The 26617-nt window shown below is 42.8% G+C and overlaps 1 protein-coding gene across 1 annotated transcript; it reads right to left on the bottom strand.

Moving 5' to 3' along the window:
* Positions 1-2095: 2095 nt before the first annotated feature.
* On the bottom strand, positions 2096-25201 carry usp53a (ubiquitin specific peptidase 53a). The gene is made up of 16 exons (XM_076725256.1): positions 24822-25201; positions 23545-23637; positions 22786-22920; positions 21390-21500; positions 20349-20431; positions 20021-20105; positions 19729-19875; positions 18018-18167; positions 15981-16149; positions 14397-14543; positions 12851-12997; positions 10134-10923; positions 9153-9220; positions 4486-4552; positions 3658-4391; positions 2096-3557 (listed from the first exon to the last, which is right to left on the bottom strand). Exons 1-16 carry the CDS (start codon positions 24963-24965, stop codon positions 3481-3483), a joined length of 3147 nt encoding a protein of 1048 aa, XP_076581371.1. The 5' UTR covers positions 24966-25201; the 3' UTR covers positions 2096-3480.
* Between the last annotated feature and the right edge of the window lie 1416 nt (positions 25202-26617).

Consider the following 26617-nt stretch of genomic DNA (forward strand, 5'->3'; position numbering starts at 1 on the left):
TGACAGGCCGGGTCCCATTCTGACGGATGGCTGAGAAGACACACACTCTCTCTCTCACACACACACACACACACACACTCAACAGAAGACAGCTAAGATTTAAGCATACCAAAACTATGATGGACATGCCCTGCAATGAGGAGCAGAGTACTGAATGGCAGAACATTGTCAGGATTCTCTGAATACATTGCACGGTATGCACTCTCCCTTTTCTCCCTCCAGTACACGCTGGAAGAATTCTTTTCCGGTCTGGGACTGACATTTTAAAAAAAAAAAATCACTATCCCTTCATGATCCTATTTGTGAGTTGTCTTCCCACAAGCGGCAACACATAGTTCATATGATGCAGATGAGTGGGAGTGAAAATCCATCCTGTACCTGTTTTTTTCAAAGTCAATTATGCAGTTGCCATTTTGGTACATAAAAGCATAGAAGTCCATTTTGTTTCCATGTATTCACATCTTTTTGAAGAACTTATTTAGCACATTTCCAGCATTGCTGAAGAGTCAATAAAATCCTGAAATACCTGCAGTGAGTCACCTTCATTGTTACTGTCGATGGATGAAGACGTGTGGAGGGGCAATGTGCTAGAAAAGGAAGATCTGTGCAAAAGTTCTATATATATATATATGTGTGTGTGTGTGTGTGTGTGTGTGTGTGTGTCTGTGTATGCATATATATCTACATATGTATATATGCTTTGCAGGCAGCGTCTGTTTTTTTAAAATGATGTTAAATGAGGGTCACAGTCTCCACCTGGGGTACATCTTAACAATGGAAAGACTGGACCACTTTCACATGCTAAAAATATGTCACAAAGACCGACTGAGATGCAGAGAAACACATTAAATCAACAGAACTTCGAGAAAATTATTGCACACGTTGTGCATGTCTGGATCAAGTTGCATCTTCTGTTGATTTCGGAAGAAAAGCCCTCTACTTCCCTCTTGAGGATAAAAACAGTATGTTCATTTATTCTGTGTTGTGACTCATCGAGGTGGCAGAGAGATCAGGAGACCTTTGAAAACCATTGATATTACAACAATCCTGAAATGCCTTCACTTCAAAGTCCGACCTTGGTGTGAGTGAATCCACTGGTCGTGCAAGTGTCTGCACAGTTGCTCTGTGGAAGGAATTCAGAAATGTGTTAGCATGGTCCAGTTGTATAATAACCTTAGACAAGTGTGTGGAATCTGTTAAAAAGATGTTTTTTTCTAATGAAAAATGTTTGACCCAGCCTTGATTATTAAATATATCCTAGTAAATACTGTCTTTAGCAGAGGCACTGTCACATTTCTCTGAAATATGCATAATTAGTTCTATTCTATGATGTCAGGCCACATTCTGATCCAGTGGCAGATTTATCTTTTAAGCCTTTTTTCTACCAACTGATTGCAGAGACTCCGGTTATCATTCCATCAGGATAGACCTTTCTTTTCAAGTGTTTAATCAGGTAATTGCCTTTATTTTCCCATATGGTGACATCATTTCTTTTCTGTCCCCAGTCAGAGATGGAAAGGGCAGAAAATGGCCTTCTGTTGATGTAAAAGTTTGCATAATTTTTCAAAGTGTCAATGTGTCCCCGTGACACACTGTTGGGTTTTAGATGTGTCCTGGACAGCACCTTGCATTAGAATCAGAGATATGCAGTGTTGCTCCCTGATGCTTTTTGACGAGTCATGTCCTTGGGGTGTAACTTGTATTGAGGTGAAAACTGTGAGGTTGAGGAAGGGGAAAATATTTAGTGAATGTTAACAATCTGCAGCTTCAAAAGGTTCTGCCTTGTTTTCCAAATCTCTTTACAGCCTGGGGATTATTAGCTGTGTCGCCAGAGCTTGATATTTGAAGGTGCATTTAGGATACAGGACAGCAGGTGGCAGCAAACCACTATACTTCCTCACATGTTGAATACAATGATCACCATTTGTGTTTCAGCTGAAGCGATCTACTAATTAAAGACAGTGTTTGTCATCACTCATATTTGAATAATCTAAAAATGATCATATTGATCATAGACCACATTTCTTCTCACTAAATAATAAAGATAAAAGACCAAGCTCGTGCTCTTGAACATAACATGGCCAGACACAGAGATGTGGTTAAATAAAATCATTTATTTAACAATCGTTAATCGATAAAAATAAAATTAAATGTTACAAAAATTCTTTAAAATCAAAGAATTGTACAAACCATGGCTCCAATTTATCCTTGTCATGACATAGAAAAATACAAAAGGCACTGTGCATAAGTCTGCTGCATATATAAAACATTTTGAACCAAAAAAACATAGTCCACTACTCAGATTTACAGCATGTTATTAATAACCACCTTCAAAAAAAAAAAAAGCAAGCCCTGTCTAACTCTAGATGTCTAATCAGTGCAGACTTGCTGCGAACAGGAGCTACTTTTAAGAAACAGGACAGAAAACTGAAACTGATTCAGCTAAAGACAGAAGATTAAAATTTATAGCAGTGAGGAGTGTGAAAAGTAAAACTATCAACCAGAAATACAGTGAAAAGACATAAAAAAAAAATTCTGAAAATATGCAAGGATGCGTGCAGGTGTGCATGTGAGAAGCGAAGAACATGCCTCGATTTTGTGTGCCACATACTTTTCAACCATTAGCAATCAATTTGACATATTTATGCCTCACTTTACTTCCCCAGGACACCGACACTGGCGGTCAGAGATATTTTGGTATGTTAGAACTCCACAGCTTGAAGTTTGGACAAAAGAACAAGGACAAAAGACAAAAGAAAAAGCCAAGAGTGTTGTTTGCGGAGGTCAATCAACTCCATGTACCAACAAGAGTCCTGCGAAGGGGTCTCATCAGCCAAAAACCAATGTGGGTGTCCTGGAGTGTCACATTCACAGATCCTTGGGATCCATTGTTAAGTTTAAGAGTGCCCAAAATGTTGAATTGCTTTCCAAAACATACAAAAAAACATGTTCTGAACATTACGATAGCCTTTAAAATCCACTGAAAGGTGCGAAGGTCGAGAACAGATAGAACTGGAGCAGACACCCCGTAACACTGAAATGAGAGTAATTAAACAAGTGAAAGCTTCCGTGGAGTGAGACGAAGCACAACTGCAAGACATTGGTTACTTCTTCATGTTAAATAATATTGTGTGGTAAAGTGGCTTGTTTTCTGAAACATTCGTTACTAATCCAACCCTTCCATCAACAGCAATGAGTTTCTTTCTCAGTACCGACTCTCAATTGTGCAAATTCACTATTCATTCAAAGCTTTAGACGTTCATAACAGAACAGCGAGATACTGCAGCTTTTAAGGACACCTGCCATTCTTTTAACAATCTCTTCGGCATCCAGTTTTATATTCGACTTTCTGTCATGACAGAAGTATACAAACTCAAATCCCAGGTAGGACTCAAACTGTGTAGCAGTCATGGTGTATAACAGTTCGTTTTGGCATCCAATCACTGGATCAGACAAGAACTATTGATGCATTTGCTAAAATCATAGGTAACCATGCTCATCAAGTCCTTTTGAAGTAACTGGGTTCCACTTCGCAGTAGTCTTCATCGTAGAATATCCTGGAAGACAAAAGCCAAAGATTGAATCAATGCAAATATTTACAAAAAACAGTGAAAACTCGTAAATAGTAAGAACAGTGTCAATAACAGGGCACAGTACCTGATTCTGATTTGCTTTTGGAAGGCTCTGGTGGCTGAACATCTGGCAAAGTGAGCCCCCTCCCTTCGACATCACTCTCACCTGATGACGTATGATCCTCTGCTTTCATGTACAAGGCAGGCCTCTTATGGTATTTGGCCCGGTAAGTGTCCGTCATACAGTTATCCACAGAGAAGTAGGTGGTGGGAAGGACCCTATCTGTCAGACCAGGGGAGTCAGTACCGTCGTCGTGTCCGGGCTTTGGACTGGGTAACCTCTCTTCGCAATCGCTGGCCGACAGATCATTCCTGTCCTGGTCCAATGACCCCGACTTGGAGCTGGCATCAGATGAAAGCCTGTGCTCCGCAGGTGTCTCAATCCACCGACGGAGGGTGGTGTGCGAGAGGGGAGACGAGCCATTTTTGGGTTCATTGCGGGGGCTCGACCGTGTTGGCACCTCCGGCGGCTGGGAGTGAACGCCAGATGGGTCAGCGTGACTGTTGCCAAAGGTCTTGGGGGGTAAAGGTGGGGGATAGTTGTGCGAGAAAGGGTCATTGTGGGCAACAGTGCCAGTCTCTTCTTGTTCAGAGAAAGGTCCAGCAAGGTCATCCGAGCTGTTCCACTCAGAACTGCTGGTCTTTGCCAAGTAAGGAGGCACAGGGCTCACAGGGCTGCCATCCACATCTTCCTCTCGTTCACTGTCCAGACCATTGTTCCTTTCCAAGATCCCAGGAGTGTATCGGAAGGCTCTTCCTCTGTCACACAGCAAAAAAACAAAGATCAGGTTCTTATTCGCCCTTCTACCAAATCAACTGTGTTCTTTTAAACATCTTTTTTTTTTTTTTTTACCTTCGTATTGGCTGACCAGAGAGGATGTTTGCATCTGGTAGATCTGGAGATTTCCTCCCTTGTTCACCTGGACAATAACAAAGCCTCATAAGCATTTTATATCACAACACACTCATTTATAAACACATGGTCATCACCACCAGATGGTCAGAAAATCGAGCAAGGTAACATCTGTCATGGACCTTTATTTGAACATTGCTACAATATATTTTTTTTCTGTGTCTCCAGCAAAGACATGTTATCTAACAGGGGTCACGGTGAGGCCCTTTGCCTGGTGCTGGGAGAGGAAGTATCAAAGCAGCTAGTCTGGCAGAGCGCCCTCAGGCCCCCTGTGTACCACTCTGACTGTCTGATCCAGCCAAAGAACATGGCCCCTCAAAGGGAATTTGGGTTCATATCCAGGCCCTGTTGGCTTTGAGCAAAGAGTACTAATGAAACAATAAAGACCCTGAATGAACTCTGGCAGATTTAAAAGTCGGAACATATGAGAACTGGTGAAACAACGGAAAATTCTATAAACCAATTAGGGTCAATCAGGGCACAATGTGATATCAGCAAATTATGCTGCAGTGATTTTGAGATATCAACTGAAACAAGCAAAAACGCATGTTTAGAAACCGGCCCCTGGGTGGGTGGCTGGTGTGGAGCTTAGCCAAGTTAGCAGGGTGGGTGTGATTTACAAGGCCTGAGACAGACAACAGCTGACTAACAGGACAAGGAAGAGAGTGAGTGGCGGAGGACCATCTGTGATGTGTCAGCATCCCCTCTTTTTTTTTTTCCTGTGCTCTCTCAAAGCATTAGTGGCTAAATCCTTTGTGCTGGCATGCAATTACGCCGGGGTCAGACTCCAGACTCCAGATCCCCTCCACAACACTATTGCATTTTTAAGCCGCTAAGTCCATGTGGCAATTCACAATTTGATGACGCTGATCTGCAATGTTGGCAAGCAACCGTAACAATATCATTCTCGCAAACAAAAAAGGGATGCAGTTTACAATGCTTTCTTCGGAGAAAATCCCCTCATCTTTACGGTCACATGCGCTGCTGCCAAGAGAAAGCCTGAAGGAGAAAGCAGCTGGAGAACAAAACAGCAAGGAGAGTGTGTTGGTGTTGGGTTGCAAGACTGTCTCTCACTGTTGAAATCAAAAGATTGTTCAGGTATCAAATAATCGCCACGATTCCATCCAGTTCCTCAGGTTCAGAGTCGGGCTGAAACCATTCATGTCAGTGGAATTTTGGGATCACCGCTACAGCTGGGAACGCCAGCAAAACAGATGTACTCAAGGTGTCCTGCTGTTTACATGGCCTACTGCACTTGCCTGGGAAACCATCCATGTACTGAGATTGCATGGATTAGACTGTGGTTCAGTGGCATTTAATGTACTATCTAAACTGCACCAAGTGGTGTGCAATAAAATTTCTATGACATTCCCATGCTAAATGGAAAGCACAAAGTCAAGGTGCAAAATAGGATAAAAGAAAGTGTTGTTGTCTCATAATGCATACATATCTTTTTACATTTGCTCCATGTGTGAGCAGCCGTGCTGTGTGTGCGACTATATATTCATCTTTTAAATACTTTTGGGCATAAAGATACTCTACTCATGTAAATCACTAGCAGACCTGTCTCTAATCTCATTCCAGCATAAAGGATCGCTCTGAGGAAGGTTCAAGAGAGGCTGTTTAGGGCCTGCTCTTACCCCCTAAAAAGCTATGAGTTAAGGTGAACAGAGATGTGACCTGACATTTTTTCAATTATTCCAACTGCCAGAGCTGAAAATGTGCCTCTATGCAGACCATGAAAGTAAACCCTACCTAGGTTCTGATAAATTGTGCATGCAAAAATTTCCTGACAGCCCTTTGAAGTGTTGGTGATGCAACAAAGAAACAGAAAAAACAAAAACTCTACACATTTTCACATTTTCAGCTCAAAGGCTGTCAAGTCGAGATTTGTCGTTCTCTGCTGTCTGGGGTACTTAAAATTCTTAAACATCACTCAGACCCGCATGCATATTTACAGTTGAGCTTTTCATAAAGACCTGAACTACAAAAAAATGTCAAGTTTTCATCAACTTGATCTGTCAGTGGCTGGAACTCCTGAAAAGTCGTTGCAAATTCTTAAAAATCCTTCAGATTTCCTTTTTTTTAATCTTCTTTTATTTTCTGAACTTTGCATCACGAGCATTGTTTCAGACAGGGACACTATCTTAGTACAATCTATGATAATTTAGGATTTTATGCATACATGAGGACAAAGTTAAGTAGACAACGCTTCGGTTTATATCATCATAACTTTGAAGATGATGTGTTCATGTGCAAACTGAGCCATAACAGCCTCCCAAGTGTGTTTCTATGGGCTCTTGATGACGACTGCAGTGGCCAATCAGGACAAATTGGCCTGATTTACTGTCAAGATAGCAGGTTGAAGTGCACCCATCTCCTGAGAGCTGTGACCTTTCACGCTCTTATCCACAGGATGTTTTGCTCCCATTTTGGTATCATGCAACTCAATGAGGTTTATTTACAACAAGGACAAAAGGTTGCTATTAAGCAACTCAGAAGTGCCCTGACCTAGACGTCCATCTTTGATGCAGCAAACGGTCATAAAAATGAATGCCTGTGGTCAAAGTCTCAACTGAATTCCTCACAACAGCCCGCCCACATCTGTGTGCTTTTAGAAAGGATTTTGGACTTTAATGGACTACTGGAATCTGCTCAGCCTTCTCTGAAACTGCAGCTCAAGCCAGACTACCACCGCTGACTTTAGGCCAAATTGACTTTGGACACATTTACTGCAGCTTGTCAATACAATTTGCAGACAGCTGGGCGTAAATATCCTGGACTGGTTTTAAAATAGCCACTGAAGAATAAACCTCAAAGGACCTCAAAGCCAGGTTTAGGTTTAACAATTAATAATTCAGCATTTAAAAGCGTTCAATGGAATCAACATAAAGTTATAATACAGCTACAGCTACTTTTCAAAGAAGAGATTTTATAGATCAAAGACGAGGCAAGTGCTTGAACGTGGTTCAGTGTGTGATCTGTAGATGCTGTCATATCTCCTTTGAGGCACTAGGGGGCAGACTGCCTGAGTGAGTCAATAAAAGCATCACAGCGTGCACCTTCATATAACTATGTAACACTCTACATACACCTTTCAAGGTCTGTGCAATCAACTATGAAGATAATAATTGATTTATCAGACAAGCATGAGTCTCAATAATCATTTCAGCGAAAATGCTTTAGAAAAAATTGTCCAAAAATATATCAAAATACATATTACAGCATTGAATAAATAACCGTGCCAATCATAGAAGTGTTTGTCTGTTTGCCAGTGATTCTTTCACATGAATCACTCTGCATGTGCAGATGCTCTCAGGCCAATGACGAGACCAGCATGCAACACGATGCATTTCTGCTTTGGTTTCCCCAACTCACTGCACTTGTGTGAGAGCTATTTTTAACTCTGAATAAACCTAAAAGACAGATACAACTGTAGCGGATGTTTCTCTGCTGTATTTCATAACTCTTCGGGACCTTGAAGTAACTGCAGTGCTACAAAACGGCATTTCCGTTGCCTCGTGTTTGAATACCACCTTGTGACAGGCCCAGTCGTGGCATTTTCTGCCCGGCTGGGCACAGCTGGGTGGCTCCTACACGCTCACTCCTCTCCCCCTCTTATTCGGGATTAACTCTGCGTATTCCTTCTGAGGGAATTAGTGAGGCATTTTTCAAGATATTCAGTAATTTAGAAGATATTTTCTCTGTGCTGATACTGTGTATCACAAGCAAGCATGTGCTAGATAAAGAATGTGAAGGGTGTCCAGGCGACAAACCCCCTAGAGCTATTCATGTCATCTAATCTCCTTCCATCCTGTCTGGAAGATAAAAATAACCGCTACTGCAACTCCGCAACATGACTCATATTTTTGTATTTTTACAGATTTTTATTTTTTTTCTTTAAACAAAACAGCAGTTGTGTCCAAACTGATTCCTCCCCAGATTTTGTATCCTCACTGATCTAAAAGTTGTCGTACTTCCTGGTGCAAGAGGGTTCAATGTAATGTGTGAACAAGGACAGAAGAGCAGATACAAACCAGGATATTTATTTCTGTCAATGAGGTTGAAAGCATTTCACCTAGCATTGAAGGAGACAATTATTTGAAGAAGGCAGCTTTCTACTTTAGTAGATCTTTCCTTTAACCATGTACATTTCTCTACGTGCTGCATAACATAAACTTTTCTCAGGAAAAAAAGGTCAAGGCGAGTCAGTGAGGAACCAGCGCACACTTATTTCCATACAGTATCCCTTCAATCAGGCTGTGACCTTAACACTCCTGATGGAACAATAAATCAAGGAAATTGCTTAGTACTATCTTAATGTTTCAGATCCTCACAACACACGGAAGTCTATCGAGGGAGAGGAAATTTCTTTAATGTCAGGGCCGAGCCTTTGGGAAAGACCGATACTTAAATTTGTGACTTATTTCCACAACGAAACACATAGAAAATCGCAATTTCTTCTGGATTTATCGGTGGAAATCACATAATCGTGGCTCAGTATTTGACATTTTGTTATGTTTTAATGAAACCTCCACCCATAGCTAAAGCAAAGCCATTGGTGTGCAGAAATAAGGAATTATGCAAAGTGTGAGAGAGTTGCTTACCAGTGGAAAATGCAGGGTGCAATATGTCAGCCTTCAAATCATCACTTCTTCTCTGAGGGAAGTGATCCCTGAAATACAAAATAAATTCAATTATTCATGCGTTGTGGATTGCCACGAGATATTCCAGAGCTTGATCTTTTAACAACCACTTAAAAGTGCTAAGATGGACCTTTGCTGTGAGCAAAACTGGGGAAATATACTCTCATGACCTCTGTCTAAATATATATTATCATGACTGATTTTCCACGGTGTAATCTGATACTAACTCATGCAACATCTTGAATGTGAAGACAGCGCGAGTACAAAGACTTTTTTTTCTCCTTTTGTTGTTAGTAATGTTTACTATGTGGCACTATGTGTAGTTTCCTTTTTTTAAGGGCTGGGCTTTCTATCTGCTATCAAATGCTTCAAGAAGCTGTAATAAATCTAAAGAAAACTGGTAAGAAAAAGCAAAATAATACTTAGAAGTTTCTACATTTTCAGTTCCTTCAGACCTTAACCCAGTGACAGAACATCTGAACTATATGTTAAAGAATTATTAATCAAAAGGAGCACTTAACCAAAATACTGTCAAGAGATAGGCTTGAATAATGCACTTGAGGAAGTCAGCTATCTACTGGATCTCCCCTCTGAGTACAGGAGCTGTCAGCTAGTTGGGATCATTATCTCCAAACAAGACCTGTACTACAAAGCCAACAAGTGACAGCCCAGCATAACAAGGCTGGTGCATCTGCCTTGTGTGCATTTGTGTTAAATGGGTCTTGCTATTCTTAGAACAGTTTGTTTGTAATGTTTAATAATTTAAAAATGGCAGCACTTTTGAGACTCAGATCCTTAAATGAGTGGGGCATGTGATGACAAAGCAGCATTCTGCCGCTGGCACCGCACAGCAAAAACTGTGTGATGGTTATTTCTGCGTTATGCTTTGCGAGATTTCCCATTCTTCCCTTTTGAAAAATTCCATCTAATGTCCGTTTTTACCTTGTCAGGTGCAGCTCAGGTATAGGCCGCAGGTCCTTGGAAGAGAGGTTGTCGACCACAGGTGAGTCAAGGTTTGCTGAGCCATTGCTCAGTCTGTCACTGCTTTCATATCCAGATTCGGTTCGCTGGATCTTCCAGTTGTCGTTCCGCACTTTCAGAGTCGCTGAGCCCTTTGACCGGTCTTTGTCGCTGTAGCCGCCCCGGCTGTCTGAGTCCAGCGAGCTCCGGCTGCCGCCAGTTTCGTGCCTCTGCTCATCCTCATAGATAGTCATGAGGCTTTTGGGTTTGCGTTCTTCTCGGCCTCCCCATGTAAAATCTCTGTCTCGCTCTCGGTCACGAGAGGGCGACTGACTACTGGGTCTTCTCCGGGGGCTGTGCTGCCGTCGCTCTTGACTTATCGAATTACCGCTACTGCCGCCGCTTAAAACGCTGTCTACATTTAGCGCTTCCCGCATGGGCTTCCACGGGCGGCTGGACCTGCTGCGGCTGTTACCTCCACTTCCTGGACGCTCTCGGGAGTCTTGGCTGCTGTCAGTGTCGTATCCGTTGGAGAGCTGGTCTAATCTCCGGCTGCGATGACCACTGCTGTTGCTGGGCACGCTGGGCAACACTTGGACCCTCGTCTGAGAACGAGGGGGCTCATGCGAGGACCGTCCGCCAAGGTGAGGTGTTCGCTCAGTCCGGGTGGGACCTTTTCCTTGGCTGCTGTACAGTCGAGTTTCCAGGTGTTGTTTGAATCCATTCTCTGGAGGGGAGGCAGAGCGGGAGTAGATCCTGTCCTGACCTGGATCTGGTTTTAAACAAAGGACGAGAGCTTAAACTATGAGAACAGCAAAACACACTTTGAATAGAAGGTTTAAATCAATGATTCCAGAATATAACACTTCACAGTATATCCACTCAAACCTCTCTCACCTCCAAACAACCATACAAAACCAAAAACTGACGTCTGCTGACACCAAGACACAAAGCTGTGCTCTCAAGCACAGTGCAGGTTGGGCAGAAAGTGAGGAAGGGGCATGACACATCAGGGTTACTGACATTAATGCCTGCAGATGACAGCAAGGTGAAAATTACGACCGACAGGAGTCGATTTCTGTCCCTAGCGTAAACAGTGGCTAGCCAGTTCACGTACAGACATTCATGCAGATACTGATGATACAAGGTAGCACTCTGGTGTTGGGTGTATTGTGTCTGTGCATGCACACATGCGCGTGTTTTCCACATGCCATGTGACACGTCTGCACATGATAGTGTGTTACGGATGTGTGTCTGCTACTCCAAGGACACTTCCAGCCATAATAGCCACTTTCAAAATATATGGCCAGACATCCTTCCAGGAAACTAGTTCATTCGTGTCAAACTATACATGCACCTATACATCCTTATTTATCTACCGGGCAGTGACATTTCTGAACGGCACTCGATCATCTAGGTTAGTTTTCTGCATAAAATCAAAACGATAATTCCATTAAATGAATTCCGTCTATTTCCATGAAAATGAAACTTGTATTGTGCCGAGTCCTGATTTACTTACTTTCATCCATCCGATGCACTTTAATAACTTTAAACTGTCAGTGCTCGAATCAGAGGCTGCTTGTTTTGTACTGGAGGAATCTAATGTGTGGTAATGTCATGTTTGAGGGTCCAAAAAGGGAATTTAATGCTAAATATAACTGTCAGTCCTTGGAAATATGCCCACAAGAGATGGAGCGCCTATTGCTCTGGATTTCGCTGACTGTGCGGCGGAGTTAAATCACTTTGAATGTTTTTGCTCGTATATATGAAACCGGTGTGCTTTACAGAGTTTCTGCTGCCCGCTCGGTGTTGTCAACAACTCACAAGGCTGTAGATCACTTTGGAAAAATGGTAACGTGTCTCCATCGGAGAGAGAGACACAGTGAGAGATCGTTAACAATACCCCGGGGTTATCCCACGCTCAAGCATGAGCAGCAAAGTTGCTTAAGCTTTTTTCCCTTTCTGGAGGAGACTTTTTAGCCAAGTGCTAGCCGGGCATTAGCCGTGCTACGGTAAACTGTGACTCCCTACATTAACTGTAGCGTCACCTCCAGCGTCACCATTCATCACAGCAATGACACTAGCCTCCTTTAGCCGACCACAATCAATCATAATGGGACGTGAGCTTGCTGATAACACAAGCCACTGCGGTTGACACGGTGGATTTGGGAGCACGTTACAATTCTCCATAATCCTTTCACTGATACTTAATTGAGAGCAGCGATGTACTAAAAGAGTATTAAAGGAGTTGACCAATCAGCCTACTGATGAGAACCAACACACACACTCAACTTGTGTTTCACATCAAAGGAGGGGACATGTGAAAAAAGCAGGAGGAATCTGAATATTTGGATTTAAATTCAGCCTATAATTAAATGATACAGTATTCATCACTATTCTGTTGGATCTGCTTAGTCTGCTGTGTTTGTTTGTTTGTAAATGTTTCTCTAGACCACAGAGAGGGGAACCAATGGCTCTGAATATGAGAGAGTGGGATGAAGGCAGGCTCCAACAGACGTCAGCACTTAATCCCCTTACTGACACATTGCTCCCAAACCGGTGGTTACATAAGGGCTGGAGAAATAAAAGGCTTGGATTTTTTACCTTAAAGCCTGGTAATTCTTGTGTGTGTGTGTTTATGTGGCACTGCATGTGCTGTCCACGTCCATACATCCACATACGACCTCTCTGTGACCAACCTCTGTAGCGTGACTCCAGCCTCCGTTGACCACCCCTGTCAGGCTCTCTTCTGGATGGATGCATCCCACGCACCTCTCCTGCTCTCTGGGCAACTTCGCGAGAAATGTCCCTGAAGTGACTCTTGGGATCGTTGGTGGGAATTTTCACTATAAAACAGAAGAGACGTCAGGTATTCCAGTATGTAATTCGTGCGGATTTTGTTTTTTCAATCTCACTCGAACCTCTGCAGAATCAGGTGGGGACTTCCACCACTGCAGAAACCATTAAAAGTATTTTTATCTCAGAGTACATATTGTCACTACATCCTTTTTCCTTCTCACTGGTTTCCAACTCCAGTGCCCCCAAGGCACTGAGCAGTTGCTGAGTGTGTAGACAGAGGCGAACTTTACAGCACAATGACGTGCTGTAAAGTATTTCCGATGTATACGGTCGATTTTCTGCTACATACAGGGAGAGGCAGTGGGGTGAAAACATGGGCACGCTGAGGCTTCTCTGCAGACATTCACTTTGAATGATCGGTCATGGCACTGGAAAACGCGCTTATGCTGTGGTTCTGTTAGCTGTCTGATATTTCAATAGGATTCACTGTGAAGATGTTGACATTTCCAGAAAAAACACTACACTTGATGTTTTTTGAGACTATATTTCTGGGACGCCATAAAAAAAAAAGAAAAAAAAAACTGAATGTGTAACAATTCACGACATGATGAATCACAGCTTTCAATCATCTGACTTCAAATTTGACTGTGGTGCTTCCAGAAGCTCTGAGCGACTCCTGGCGTTTCAGTGTATTGACAGTTCCTTTCCCTTCTTGCGCCACAGCTTCAGCAATGAGCTTTCAAGCGAGGGGAAACAATGACACGCAGATCTCAAGGACCTTCACGACAATGGGAGGTGGAATAGTATCAGAGGAGATGCAAGGTCACCAATTTTGTCTGCTCCGACGACTTTTTGTTTCTATCCAGTAAGGCCATTTGCTGATCTTAACAAATCTCTTCTTCTCAATTCACACACTTCTCCTTGCTTGCACTTAAGTATGTGCAGATTTGTGCAGATCTTTGTGACCTCTCTCTTCAACGAGGCTCCCAAATCCCTTCTGTATTACTAGCATGGCCAGATTTAGTTTTACAGCAAAGACATTTAATTATCTCTTCCTCTGCTTGCTATGCCAGATCCGTGCTTGTCACCACTCTCTGTGGACACAAATATTTAGAAATTAAGCAGTCTTTCAAGGCTAAAAAGTACAACCACCACACAATATGACTCATTTCTCCTCTTGCATGCTTTCCTCTCTTGATCACTTCGTCCACAAGCAAATATTGTGTTTTTAAACAGGTTTTGTTTAGACCGGTGTTTGTTTGTCATGTTGGGACAATTTCTTTAAAACACTCTTGCAGTGAATCTTACTCAACTTGCAGATTTTCCACCCCTCAACACACATTAAATGACTTGATAATATGGAAACTCGTGCAGTGTGTTCCTCCATGTCTTGTTACAAATCTCTCCCTCTTAGCATTCGGATCATATTCCTATGTCCTCTCCTACCTGGTCCCCGCCCTCCGCTGGTCTGAGCACTGCCCCTGCTGAAGGTTGAAGGGGTCTTCTGTTTGAAAGAGCCTTGACCCAACAGAGCGTTCAGATTCTCCCTGGTGAGGTCCAGCTTCTTGGGAGCTAAAACTGGAGACTCAAAGCCTGCAGAGGAGAAAAAAGGAAACACAAAAACTTCACACTTTCAAGCTATGGCTTTTTATGCAGGATTCCCTTTTTCCAACAAAAAAGGTTCATGTGAGAAAACATAAATTTGATGCCGACAAATACACAGGCTGCACCTGAAACTCAGAAGCAGAATGTAAATTACAAAATCCACACATGTTCCCCTTGGTTTTTGCAGGATCATCCAGTTTGGTCCAGCGCCCTGTCAGCTCTGATGGGCAGTGAGCGGCTGCCACAGCTTGGACCTGGGGCACGGCCAGCATGGAGAGTTGGAGGAGGATCTTTAAAGGGGATAAAAACCTCCCCAACCAAACAAATCCAGGGATATATAATCCAAACAGCAGAGATGTTCAGCTGTTGTCATCAACAAATTTTCATTACTGCCTGCAAAGGCAACTAACATGATCTGGGATTTTACACGTCCTATTAAGAGCTGGTTTTTGTTTGCTGGGGTTTCTCTGATTTTGAATTCCATTTAAAGTGATTTGTAAGTGAAGGGAATTTTACTTTTTGTCAAAAACATCATGTCTACATGTGAGATTACATTTGTTCTTAGTTAAATATTTAACTCCAGCTGGGTGTACAGAGGCTAAATTCTGAAGTTCAACCAGCAGTCCTGCTCCAACTTCCTTCACAGTTCTTCTTCTATTCCCCCCGACATCCTGCACTATTTTTACGACTACAAAGACGAAAGAAATACACATCGGCTTCATATTACGGGGTGTTTTACAGTATGGCATTATAATCAAAAAGGCCACTTGGGATGGGATTATGGTTCGTGAATGCAAAACACATAACACTTAACAGCACTAATAACCAAGATGGATGCATCTCAAGGGAGTTTGATGTTGTCATTTCCATAGAAGGACACTCAATCAACACCTCATCCTACCAGATACAATATAACTGTGCTGCAAGCAGAGCATCTACAGTGACACAGCAGATGTTAATCATGATAAAGATTTTTAAACATCATCATGATGACCACCTTCGGACGGTCCCTGAACGAAGCATGCCACAAATTCTTGCATCAGGAAAAATAACCGAATCTAACCTTAAAATACTGATATTCCATCAAGATCACTTCATTTTACATATCTCAAAATGCACTGACCATATCCTGTAAAAAAAATATAAAATCTGGCGCTCCTCAGCGCAACTGGGGAGCCTTGACTGGCTCTGCTGAGACCTGCAGTTATGTGACAACAGTTCAGTGGGTTGACTAAAGTGCAGGATTTATGACATTATAACTGTGTTATACTGCTCAATAGACATGCTCGAGTTCTCCCTACCAGTCATGATTGTGCCGTTTCAATTGCGGCGGAGGACTATAAACTACATTGCAGAGAAAAATGAGGCCACAGTGAGTAAAAATAAGAGTTCAGAAGGTTAAAAAAAATTCAACTTTGATCATACTTTGCACTTCTCCATTGACTGGGGTCTTGTGGTGAGACTGGCTGATGTTTTGTCTTGAGGCATCGTCTGCGGTGATAGCGCTGCCGTCAGGGTTGGCGTAAAAGAGGAGGAGAGGCTGGAAGTGATCTTTGATACATTTGCTGACCACATCTTTCCACCTGGAGCTGATCTACAAAAAAAGACAAAAAGAAGTTGGTCAGCGCACATGCATGTGATTCACATTAGACACGGGAATTCTGCACCTTTATGTGCAATAACACACAGTGAAACAACCCCCTCAGAAAAGGATTTACAGCACTGTTTGTGTGAAAAATCCTAATTTCTGGGAGATCAATCAATTTGAAGATATCAAAGAGGGTTTAAAAGTTCGATTTTCCTAACGGGAAATAAAGCAACCTTGGTCTAATTCAATTCAGAAAAGGAACCAGACTGTGCACATAACAGGATAATTTGCTTTCCTGTGACCCCATCTGTTTTCACTTTACAATTTTTTTGCTGTACAACTGTGATCTGATATAAAGCATTTTAACTTCTTACAAACTGAACACTTTGTACTAATACCCGGCTTTATCTGCATCACGAGAAGCTCACAATCCAAATCAATCTTAAACAAGACAATGATGATGATGATGACAGCTTTCATAAAATCCACGGGCAACTTTAAGACAAAACCTCACCTTTCTTGTGGATACACTAATTTGTGAATGAATATAACACGCTGAGGCCAAATCACACAATCACATTAGCTAAGCTGTGTAAGGTGCGTGTCTCGCCACAAAGGCACCACAAAGGCAGGCTGCAGGCTAACAGATGCTTGTGTGCTCCTTAATTAAGCAAATGATGGTGGAAGAAGAGGGTGGAGAGGGGAGGAGGAGGAGGGATAGAAAGATGAGGTAAAGAAGAATGAGTGCAAGGCAACACAAAGGAATCACAACAGACGGATTGTTGCAGAGATGGATAACATTTTATAAAAAAAAATAAACAGATTGTGAAGAATGAAGGAACATAAACTAGCAGGAGGAAGACACGAGTCCAGTGCATGCTTTCTATATGTAAAACACTATGAAAAAAAGCTCAATGCTGAGCAGTCTCTTACTCCTGGCATGCTAATGAGGCCATAATGAGGCCACAGTTTGCACCTACTTGGCTCCATAAACCAAATGTAGCCTCTAAGCACTCGGCATTTTTGTCACTATTTGCCAATTAACAGTGTCTCATCTGTATTTCATCACCAGTACTAAACAAAGAAATTCCTATGCGCTGGGAAAGCAGTGAACAGGCTACACTACAGTGGTCAATTAGCGGCTGGGACTTGGGGAGTCACAGAAATGCTGGCAAGTTTCAACCCAGGTATAGACTTGGCAGGCGCTGCTGATCACTGTAGCTCCTCCATCTCAGTCGGGGAGGGTGGGGAGACCTGCACACGCAGCACAAGCTGCTGATGGATTGACACAGAGCCAGCCAGCCGCTGCACCACAGCCCCAGAGAAAATTGTGAGGATGTGGTGCAAAAGGCATGCTCACATGTGCACACCATGGAAATAAATCCAACATTTATTTAAAAAAAAGGGAAAGGGTGAAAGAGAGGATTTACAGCCTATATATACTCTATAAACACACAAGCATTAGCCTGCAAAAAACAAACAATTAAACCTGTTTCTCACAGACAGATGGCATACACACCTACACATCAGACCTTAGCATTCTCACTGATCCTTCAACTTGAACCAGTGAGAGGATCCGCTCACTGGTTAAGCTTCACTTCACTACTGCAGTACTTTTTTGACAGAATGGGGGAACTGCAGTAGAAATGTGGGTAGCTGTTGGGGGGGTTAGCTGACTCTTCAGTGCCATAAAGGCTCATCAACCCAGAGGCTCGTGAAGGGCAATTGATGTGGCCCTCACTGGGCGATAAAGGGACTTGGTGGTGGAGATACGAGATTGAATATCACTTCTAATGCAGCTTTCCGTGCGTGTGATCTAACTACCTGTCGGTCAACTGCTTCACTTAATTGGCAAATGATTTCAGGATTCTCACCTCTTTCACTGTGGCGTCATCAAAGAAGACCCATTTGGAGGACTTGGTGTGGAAGGCGAAGGCACAGTAGTGGCGACTGGAGTAGCAGATCATCCCCACGAGCTGCAGCTCTCCCTTTTTGGCATGCTCATCTGTCACCCTGTAGAAGAGCTGTGTCCACACACACACACACACACACACACAAATATATTACACCAATTATTCATTGACATGAATGCTTCAGTAAGTGGGCTGGCACAGCTCATTGAATCAGTTATTCCATCTGTTTATAGATTAAGGTGTGAGGGAATGAACTGGCATTGATTTGACAATCGGTACAAATGAGGGCTCAGCGGCACCAAAGCAGTGCTTGATATCTAGACTAATCCTACAGTGGTCCACAGTGTTCTTACTGATGGCCTAAATACGAATACACAGTGGTATCTTCTAATGTTATTTCTTTCATAAATAATGTAAAAAATACCAGCATGAAAAAACAATGACTGAAATCAATAAAAAGGGTGCAGCAGTGAGTGAGACAGTCACTTGGTTCTCCCTCCCATGTTTCCTGCACAGCCAGCTCTCTCTCTCCCTCTCACTCCGTTAAACAATAGATTTCAAAGCAAACGATGGGGCGGAGGGCTCCCTTTAACACCCAATAAAGTTGCAAGAAAAACTCCCTAATGAATCAAGGCTTTTGTGGCCCACTTGTGTGTGTGTGTGTAGAGGGTGGGTGGGGGGCGGTGGACAAATTCTTTTGATGGTATGCTTTGAAAACGCGCAAGAGGGAGCTGTCAAATAAAGGGTTTGAATACTTCAATAAAGAAGTTATATAATGAGTGGAGAGTATGAGCATTGCCCTGCTCTGAACTACAGATCGATTTTTTTTTTTTTTTTTTTTTTTGCTTGCGAAGCTCATCCAGCACAGTGGACTAATGTGACCAGGCCACTGAGGAGTATTTAGGAAGTCATGCACCTATTTTGCACATACATATTTCATGTGAACACTGCAGACAGCCTAACCATAAACATGTGTGTGCAAAGATGGGATTTCATGGACAGAAAAGCAGCAACGGCTGCCCACCTTTCTGCATACTTAACATCAAGAATGTGTGAATATAAACACTGCAACAAAAGCAGGCTTTAACACATGTTTTCTTCCCCCCTATCTCAGTGACGTCTATCCAGCCCACATGTTCCCTCGGACAGGCATGCACACACACACGCAACACACATACACACAGGAAAACACAGAGATGAGGGAGGGGCTTTTGACAAGCTGACCAAGGCCAGCAGGGGCTTTTTGATCAGTGGCCCGGGCCAACTGGGCATTGGGCGTTGACTGCTTACGCAACGGGCCCGACTTACAGAGAAATAAATCCCCACTTTATTTCCCACATATGTTCAACTGCACCAAAATAAACTGACCCTAACAGCAAAAAACACTAAATGGCAGCTGCGTGAATGTGCAAATTCCCAAAAGATTCAGAAAACCTGAACTTTATCTTTTTTATATCCTGTTAGAACTATTTCATCTAAAAATTTAAATGAAATGATCTGGCTGTGTGAACATTTGGTCTTGAAAAATGACGTTTTTTAACGGCCTTAATCTTGAATCTGAGATCAATTGCCATGTGGGAATTGCACACACTGCAGGTCACAAAATATAAATGGAGGACTTAAAAAAAAACAGAACTACAAAGTGTAAAATGTACATAAAACATTGACTCACTGCAGAAAGACTGAGATGAGGCCCCAGCGATCGGATCACATCCTCTGTGAGGTCTGACTGGTCAGAGTCCCAGACGAAGCCTATGGTAACTATCTCAGGGGAGTTCATGAGGACTCGTCTGATCCTGATCCTCTGCCCACAGTTGCTCTGGAAAAGACAACAGTTTTACACTACAGAAATGCTCAGTAAAAATTAATATCCAAACCAAAGCTACGAGCTTCTGCAGGACATTGGACACTCTTTGAGGGAATGTGAAAAATGTGCTTATTAAAACTTTGCAAAGGCCACTCACTGGACAGTTGCGAAGGTCCCCAATCGTACTTGCTGCTTGTAACACTTCCCCAAATGACTCGTGTCTGCGTTGAAGCATCTGTTGACTGAGAAAGAAGAGATGCATCGTCAGCAGGACAGAACACGCAAGCAGGAGGATAGGAGGCAGAGACAAATAAAGATGAAGGTATGTGGAGAGGAATAAAAACTGCTGGGTGAAATGTCAGCTCAAAAGTTAAGTTATGGCCTTGTGACAAATGTGCAGAGAGACACGAAAAGGGAAAACAGAGTGGAGCCGGACAGATGACAACGGGGGAAGCAAAGAACGTTTCGTATTGCCTGTGCCCTACCAGAGTGCGGTGGTGGAGACATAATGCACCAGCTCTGTAAACGGCAGTGGGTCGGAGGATGCCCCACAGCTACGGCACACAGACTGCAGAGAGAGTCAGAGACATTAAAAAAAAAACACAAAAAAGTTACAAGACGACATACACAGGTGTTATTTCAGCACACGTACCTGCTGTCGAGGACTAATTATCAAGTCAGCGTGTCATTTTCCAGAACAGCCAGATCAGACACAGTCACAGTAAAAGACATGAAACCCTTCTTCATTTGTTATGGCACGCTTGTCTTTGTACTCAGTTATAAACTGCAGGCTCTGTAGCATCCTTTTAAGTCACCAACTCAAGTGATCGACATCATCAGGCATCCGATTTCATTTCGGAAGTTATCAATCTCCCTCTGACCGAGGCAATACTCATTTAAAGGCCTTGATCATATTTGCCGGATTGGGTGCCCTGAAGCTGAGGTGGAACAATATCCACTGACTGTGCCCCTACGGGATTTAGTCCAAAGGCGTATTATCTGTTTGATTCTGAGATAGAACTGGTTTGGGATGGGGACACAGTCAGTGATGGGCATCACAACCACAGGGAAGGGTGGTGTGTGTGTGTTGTGCTGGAATTTATGTGTACACCATCTGTGATTTATCTGGTACTGCTGCTGCGGCTGCTGCTGCTGCACTGTGGAATCTGACCAGAAACACCCTCCTTATTCCACTGGGGCAACCCAGTATCAAAACATGACGGATTGGATTTCGACTGTCTCAGACAGTGATTCATGCACCTGCCTGTGTTTGTGTGTGTGTGTGTGTGTGTGTGTGTGTGTGTTGCCTGTTCCTAATATTGGCTAGAATGGTGAGGCTGTCCACACATTACTGTAGAGGCTGAGCAAACAAACACTCCATGAAGTAAAACATCTACAGCAGAAAACAGGAAGCCCAAAGTTTCAGTCTGGATTTACACATTTCTGACGCCACACTTTTTACAGATCAGCAAAAAATAATCACATAACAACATAATATTTCACATGCTTTGTAAGCCCCTACTGACCTGCTCATACAGTGACATAGCAAACTTCTGATGCGTGATGCAAGACTTTGAAGTGCAGGCGTCTGTCTCCTCTGGCACAATGTGCAGGTGGATCCTCTCCAGTATGTTCTCCTGTGACACAACAGGACATCGATCAGGTATGGAGCAAAACATTCCCAACTCTGTTCTTGTGGAGTTGTCTTTTCAAACACAATGGGCTATTTATTTATTTTTACACCAATGAAGGTATTTCTGAGAGCAAAACTGGAGTGGCACATGCCAAGAGTCAATGGAGAATTTCAGGAGTCGTGTTGTAAACCTGACAGCAGAAGGAATGCATTTAAAGAAAAGCTCCACTCGTTTTTAGCTCCCACCTGTTTCTATGGAGTGCTTGTGACTTTATAAAATATTAAGGCTGCCAGGTAGGCCTGCAGAGGTTACAGGCGCAACTTCACAGCCTGTTACTCTGACACCGGCTAACTCCTCACATAAATTCTACGCCGGCTTCCTGCTGCCAATGCATTGCATGGTGAATGCTCAAGGGCAAAGATCTGTGCGGGATTAAGAATTAAGATTGTCTAGAAAAGATAGCAATTTTGGCACGCAGGATTCAGTCTTCGACGTAAAAAAGTTACTGTTACTGGGACTGAGCAGACGCAGAATGAAGCAAAGCACCAAAGCTGCTTTCTCTGCAGCAGGTTTCAAAGTGACTTCATGTTCACACCAGTGTTCACATACAGTACAGTCCTTTACACTTCTGTTGCAGAGCAGAGGTTTTATATTTTGTTTATCCATATCAGTGCAATTGGACTTCCTGAGGGGATAAACAATGACTGAGGTGGGACAGAAAATCAGGATACATCTGTGCTGTCTGGGTACACTGTTATTAAGCAGAAGTGATCAAAATCACAAGAAGAAAATAAACTAATTAAGCGAAAACAAAAATACGGTTGAAAAACAAAGGGTAAAAACATGCTGCAGGATCTGTTTTATATTTGGTGGCTGGAGTCAAAATAAAACTCAAACAAACAAGACATGTAAATTGCATGATCTGGCCAAACAATGCGTGCCAAAAAGAGCAAGAAAAACTGGAACTGATGTGTAAAAATGACGAAGGACGCATGAAATCGACTTTAAAAAAAGCACAGAAATGATGCGACATAATACGGTGGCACAACACAGAGAGATTCAAACACAACTCCGCCGCTTATATAACCTGTCATGATGATATTTAGCGGCAATGTGGCAGGGGTTGATGGGAGGGACAGAAGCTCTTTCAGTGACCTCGCCGAACAGTTTGTTGCAGTGCATTACCCCGAACTGTGTGGCAGGGTAACACACAAACATGCACACACATCCCTCTCTCCATACGCTAGTCTCCCTCCCTCGGGACAGCCGCGTTGCCACAGGAACTTACAAAGCACTCTGCGGCATCGTCCATGAAGCCCAGCTGGAAGCGCTGCTCGTCCTTAAAGGTCTCTGCCAAGGCGTGACGCAGGTTGTCAGAGGGCAGGGCGCGCTCCCGACTGTGCTGGAACTGGGAGAAAATACCCTGGAGAGGAGAACAAGAACTTGATTGCACACAGACAATGGAACATTTTGTTTATTAAAGGCATTTGTGTCACCCTCACCACTCAACACACAGTCTAGACATGTGACCCAACAAACAGTTGCCACATTCATGATGACAAACTGCAATTTAATGTTCGTTCCTGATAAAAAAAAAAAAAAAAAAAAAAAAATTCTGTTGCATATAAAAACAACACATTACAAAACCGTCACTGAGTGATACACAAACACACAACTAATTGTGAGGGGAACATAACATGTAAGTAGAGGGGGGCAGACTAAATGAGATGGAAAATGGTAGAAATATGGAGTAGAAAAATAACAGAAAACATGATGCAAAGAATAAAACAAAATTTAGCTAAATTTGAAAGTTGTTTGGAGTCAGTGGCAAAAACGTGACTCTTTGTAACAAATTTCTCAACTGAACCCCAAAACGAGTGTTTAGCTTTCTTCAAGCCAGACAGAAGTGGAGCGAATGTCTGCTTGTTTAGAATTTAATGAGACAGATCGTTGGGGACGGCTGAGGGAATCAAGGGAACGGCTGCAGGTTGATCTCAAGAACATCAGACGGGGTTTTAAAGATTGCATGCGTTTGATTGTATTCTACCTTTAATGCACAAAAGATGCATGATTCTCCCAGACAGAAGTGTCCAGGTAGCTGCCTCAAGCTGCGTCTGAAGATGTCCAGCTGCCAAAGTACCTACACAAAGAGGAGGAAAGAGGAGCAGGTTAGCTTGATTCTTAGCTATGAAACACTGACCTGGACTTTACAGCATTTCTTAGTTAGGACCTAAAACAACAAAGCAAGCATAAGAGGAGGTGTGTGAGGCTTGGGTTTTCTCTTACGTATAGTATTTAGGCTTTAGGAAAGAGCCTCCAAGGTCATGAGGACGAGGAGTGGGCAAGAGGAACAAGGCCCTCACAGAAACAAAGCCGAAGGTAATGATCATCTTCAACCAGCTCATCGGCTGTCTCACCCTCTGAGTCACATTCTCCACAAGTGACCTCACTGTGGGGCTGACTGCAATCATGGCCTAACTCACCAGGCCAGTATCCCAATAGTCAAAAGCAACCTTCAACTACATTAATAAACTGTTGGGAAGCTCTGACGAATTTAGACAGTGACTAAGCTTTGAAATTTCTACATAAATGGTCACAGTTTAAGAGGGTGGAACATGGTGTGCAGATCCTACAGGGACACAGCAACAAGTGAATAAATAAGCGTGTGTGAAAACAATAGCATAGTCATTTAAGGAAAGATCACCTGGTTTTGGGTAAAATATCCATGAACTGTGGTGATCTCCAAACCTTTCATCTAGCCACATCAAGCTTTTTAACCACACAATACTTTGCTTTATGACCAGTCCCTGCAAAACTAATTCCCACCATTCCTTGCCGTACTGGGTTCTATTTGAAAATGTTAACATGCTATACTGAGAAAGTAACACTGGAATTATAACCTGTGAAACATGTTGATGTCACTTTGAGCATGTGCATCCTGATGATAGCATGTAGGTTAAAGCACCGATGTGCTAGCTAGCATGATGCTAGCATAAAAGCTAGCAAACCTAATTTCTATTTGGTAAGAAACATTTTTTTTTTTGATTTTATTAAGCTGTATCTTAGATAGGCTGAGGCTGTATTTACTGCATTTTTTTAAGGACAAAAGTACAGGAATATAGATATTTATAAGGAAGTAATTCTCATAGGTTTACAAGAGGTTCCAGAGGGCAGAGGCTTCCTTGATTCCTGCTCACATTCGACATACTTTTAACTGCTGAATTGCTCACTGTATCAACAGGCACATAAGGGGCAGCTTAATCATTTCAAGAAATGCCACATTAAATCCAGCCAACACCAACCAAAGCAACAGGACCGACCTACCTGCACAGCACTGTTGAGGAAGCAGCTGTTCTGGCCCGGCTCGTTCAGCAGTCCTTTGGTGGGGGCCAGAGACAGCATGCTCCCCGGCTGGTACGATTTCCCCAGATTGCCCCCTGGCTTCCTGAAGAACTTGACCCATGCCATTGGATAGTGGGGTCTGCCTTTAGACAGGTGGGACAGTCAAACGACGACAGGTGGCGAGGGTTGTTGGTGCTGGGATTAGATCCCTCGGCCCCTGAAGGAGTGACTCCCCAACAGTCTGGGGCTAAGTTATTCCACGAACTGCAGCAGCTGCCCTGCTACACATGGGCTTCTAGTCCATTTCTGCAGCTCCTGTAGAAGGCACTCTCACTTTGTCTGCTACTTGAAGGTTTCTCCAGAAAAAAAAAAAAAAAAAAAAAAAAAGTCAACACAAAAAAACTACAATCCAAGTCTTTGTTTTGGGAAGCCTTTGATGATCAGCGGGCGGATGCTTCTGATAAGGTGCGTTTTGATGGAGGAGCATGCCGCAGTCATCTTGTATTCTTGATGGCTCTGCTCAAAGCTTCACAGCAGCTTCAGAGGGGCTTGTGGACCCCTATAAGCACATGTTGCCACATGGTTGTATTGAAGATACTCGGCTGCAGTTAACTGTCCCTCTGAGAGGCTCATCCACAGTTTTTTTCCCGGTTGGACACAGCTGGGCTGTGTTGGAGAAAGACAGAATGAGATTTTAGATGACATTATGGAATCAGACACTATTTTTTATGGTGTGTTTAATTGCTTCTTTGACTGGACAAACATTTTATGTTCTGTGATACTGTAACAGAGAAATTAACTGTCCATTGAAGACTACAGTCTTCACATCTGTCCTCATTCTAGATTAGATGTCAACTGGATTTTTCAGTTGTGTAAACAAGGCTTATACATTAACTTTTACAAACACCCTTTGCACTGGAGGCGTGTCAAACTTGAGCTGGCCCGAGGCAAAGTTGCATAGTAACATTCAGGAGGATTCAATTTCACTTTTCTAAACAACAGAGAAGAACAGCCAAGAGACATCTGAATGGAACAAAGACAATCCCTGACTCCGCACCGCCATGTTTTCATGTGCTTTAAAACAACCAAGTTTGCAGCTGAGAAGCCAAACTGAAGTTGCTGGTCAGCAATCTGTGGCCTGGGATTTTAAATTTCACAGAGAAAAAATACTGCTTCAAGTTTCTTATGTCCGTTTTCCCGGCATTGTCATTCTTTTCGAAACTGAAACACAAAAGAGGACCGACCTGACCTAGTTTTAACACAAGAAGAGCAGTGGAGGACGTTATAAAGAAGCACTGATTTCAATTTATGAAACGTGCAGTCCATACAGCTTTAACAACAAATCAAGAAAAAGCAGTAAACACCCATGAAAGCAGCTCTGAACACAGACAACAGGTTTGATGGATGAATATGTTTGTGCTGAGTGAGGCAGTGGAAGCTGTCTCTAGGTTATTATAATAATGAATGCCCCAAGAGGTGCATATAGTCAAGGCCTGAAAGTCTGAATGCTTATTATGATTTTTATAGGATATTCCTTTATGTCATTCTAAATGACAACAAAGCAAAGCAGATGTACTTCCAGCACCAAAAAAACACACAAAGAAGCAACAATGAACAAGAATTCCTTGTGTGATACACAGTGATTCATTCTTTTAGTCTCCAACACCTTAAAAAAACCCCCAAAGAATAAACCTCAAACATTTTGTTATTCAGGGTGAGAACAAAAAAATACTGCCCTACTTTGCACAAACAATGAAACTTCCCTCTTGTGACAGTCT

This window comes from Chaetodon auriga, chromosome 24 (assembly GCF_051107435.1).
Source record: "Chaetodon auriga isolate fChaAug3 chromosome 24, fChaAug3.hap1, whole genome shotgun sequence".
In the NCBI taxonomy this organism is placed as follows: domain Eukaryota; kingdom Metazoa; phylum Chordata; class Actinopteri; order Chaetodontiformes; family Chaetodontidae; genus Chaetodon; species Chaetodon auriga.

Excerpts from the sequence above, each read along its gene's own strand:
- usp53a (XM_076725256.1), bottom strand. The coding sequence starts at position 24,965 with ATGGCATGGGTCAAGTTCTTCAGGAAGCCAGGGGGCAATCTGGGGAAA. Across the intron at positions 19,876-20,020 it reads GGGACCTTCGCAACTGTCCA|AGCAACTGTGGGCAGAGGAT; the intron begins GTGAGTGGCCTT and ends TGTCTTTTCCAG. Across the intron at positions 3,558-3,657 it reads CAAAAGCAAATCAGAATCAG|GATATTCTACGATGAAGACT; the intron begins GTACTGTGCCCT and ends TTTGTCTTCCAG.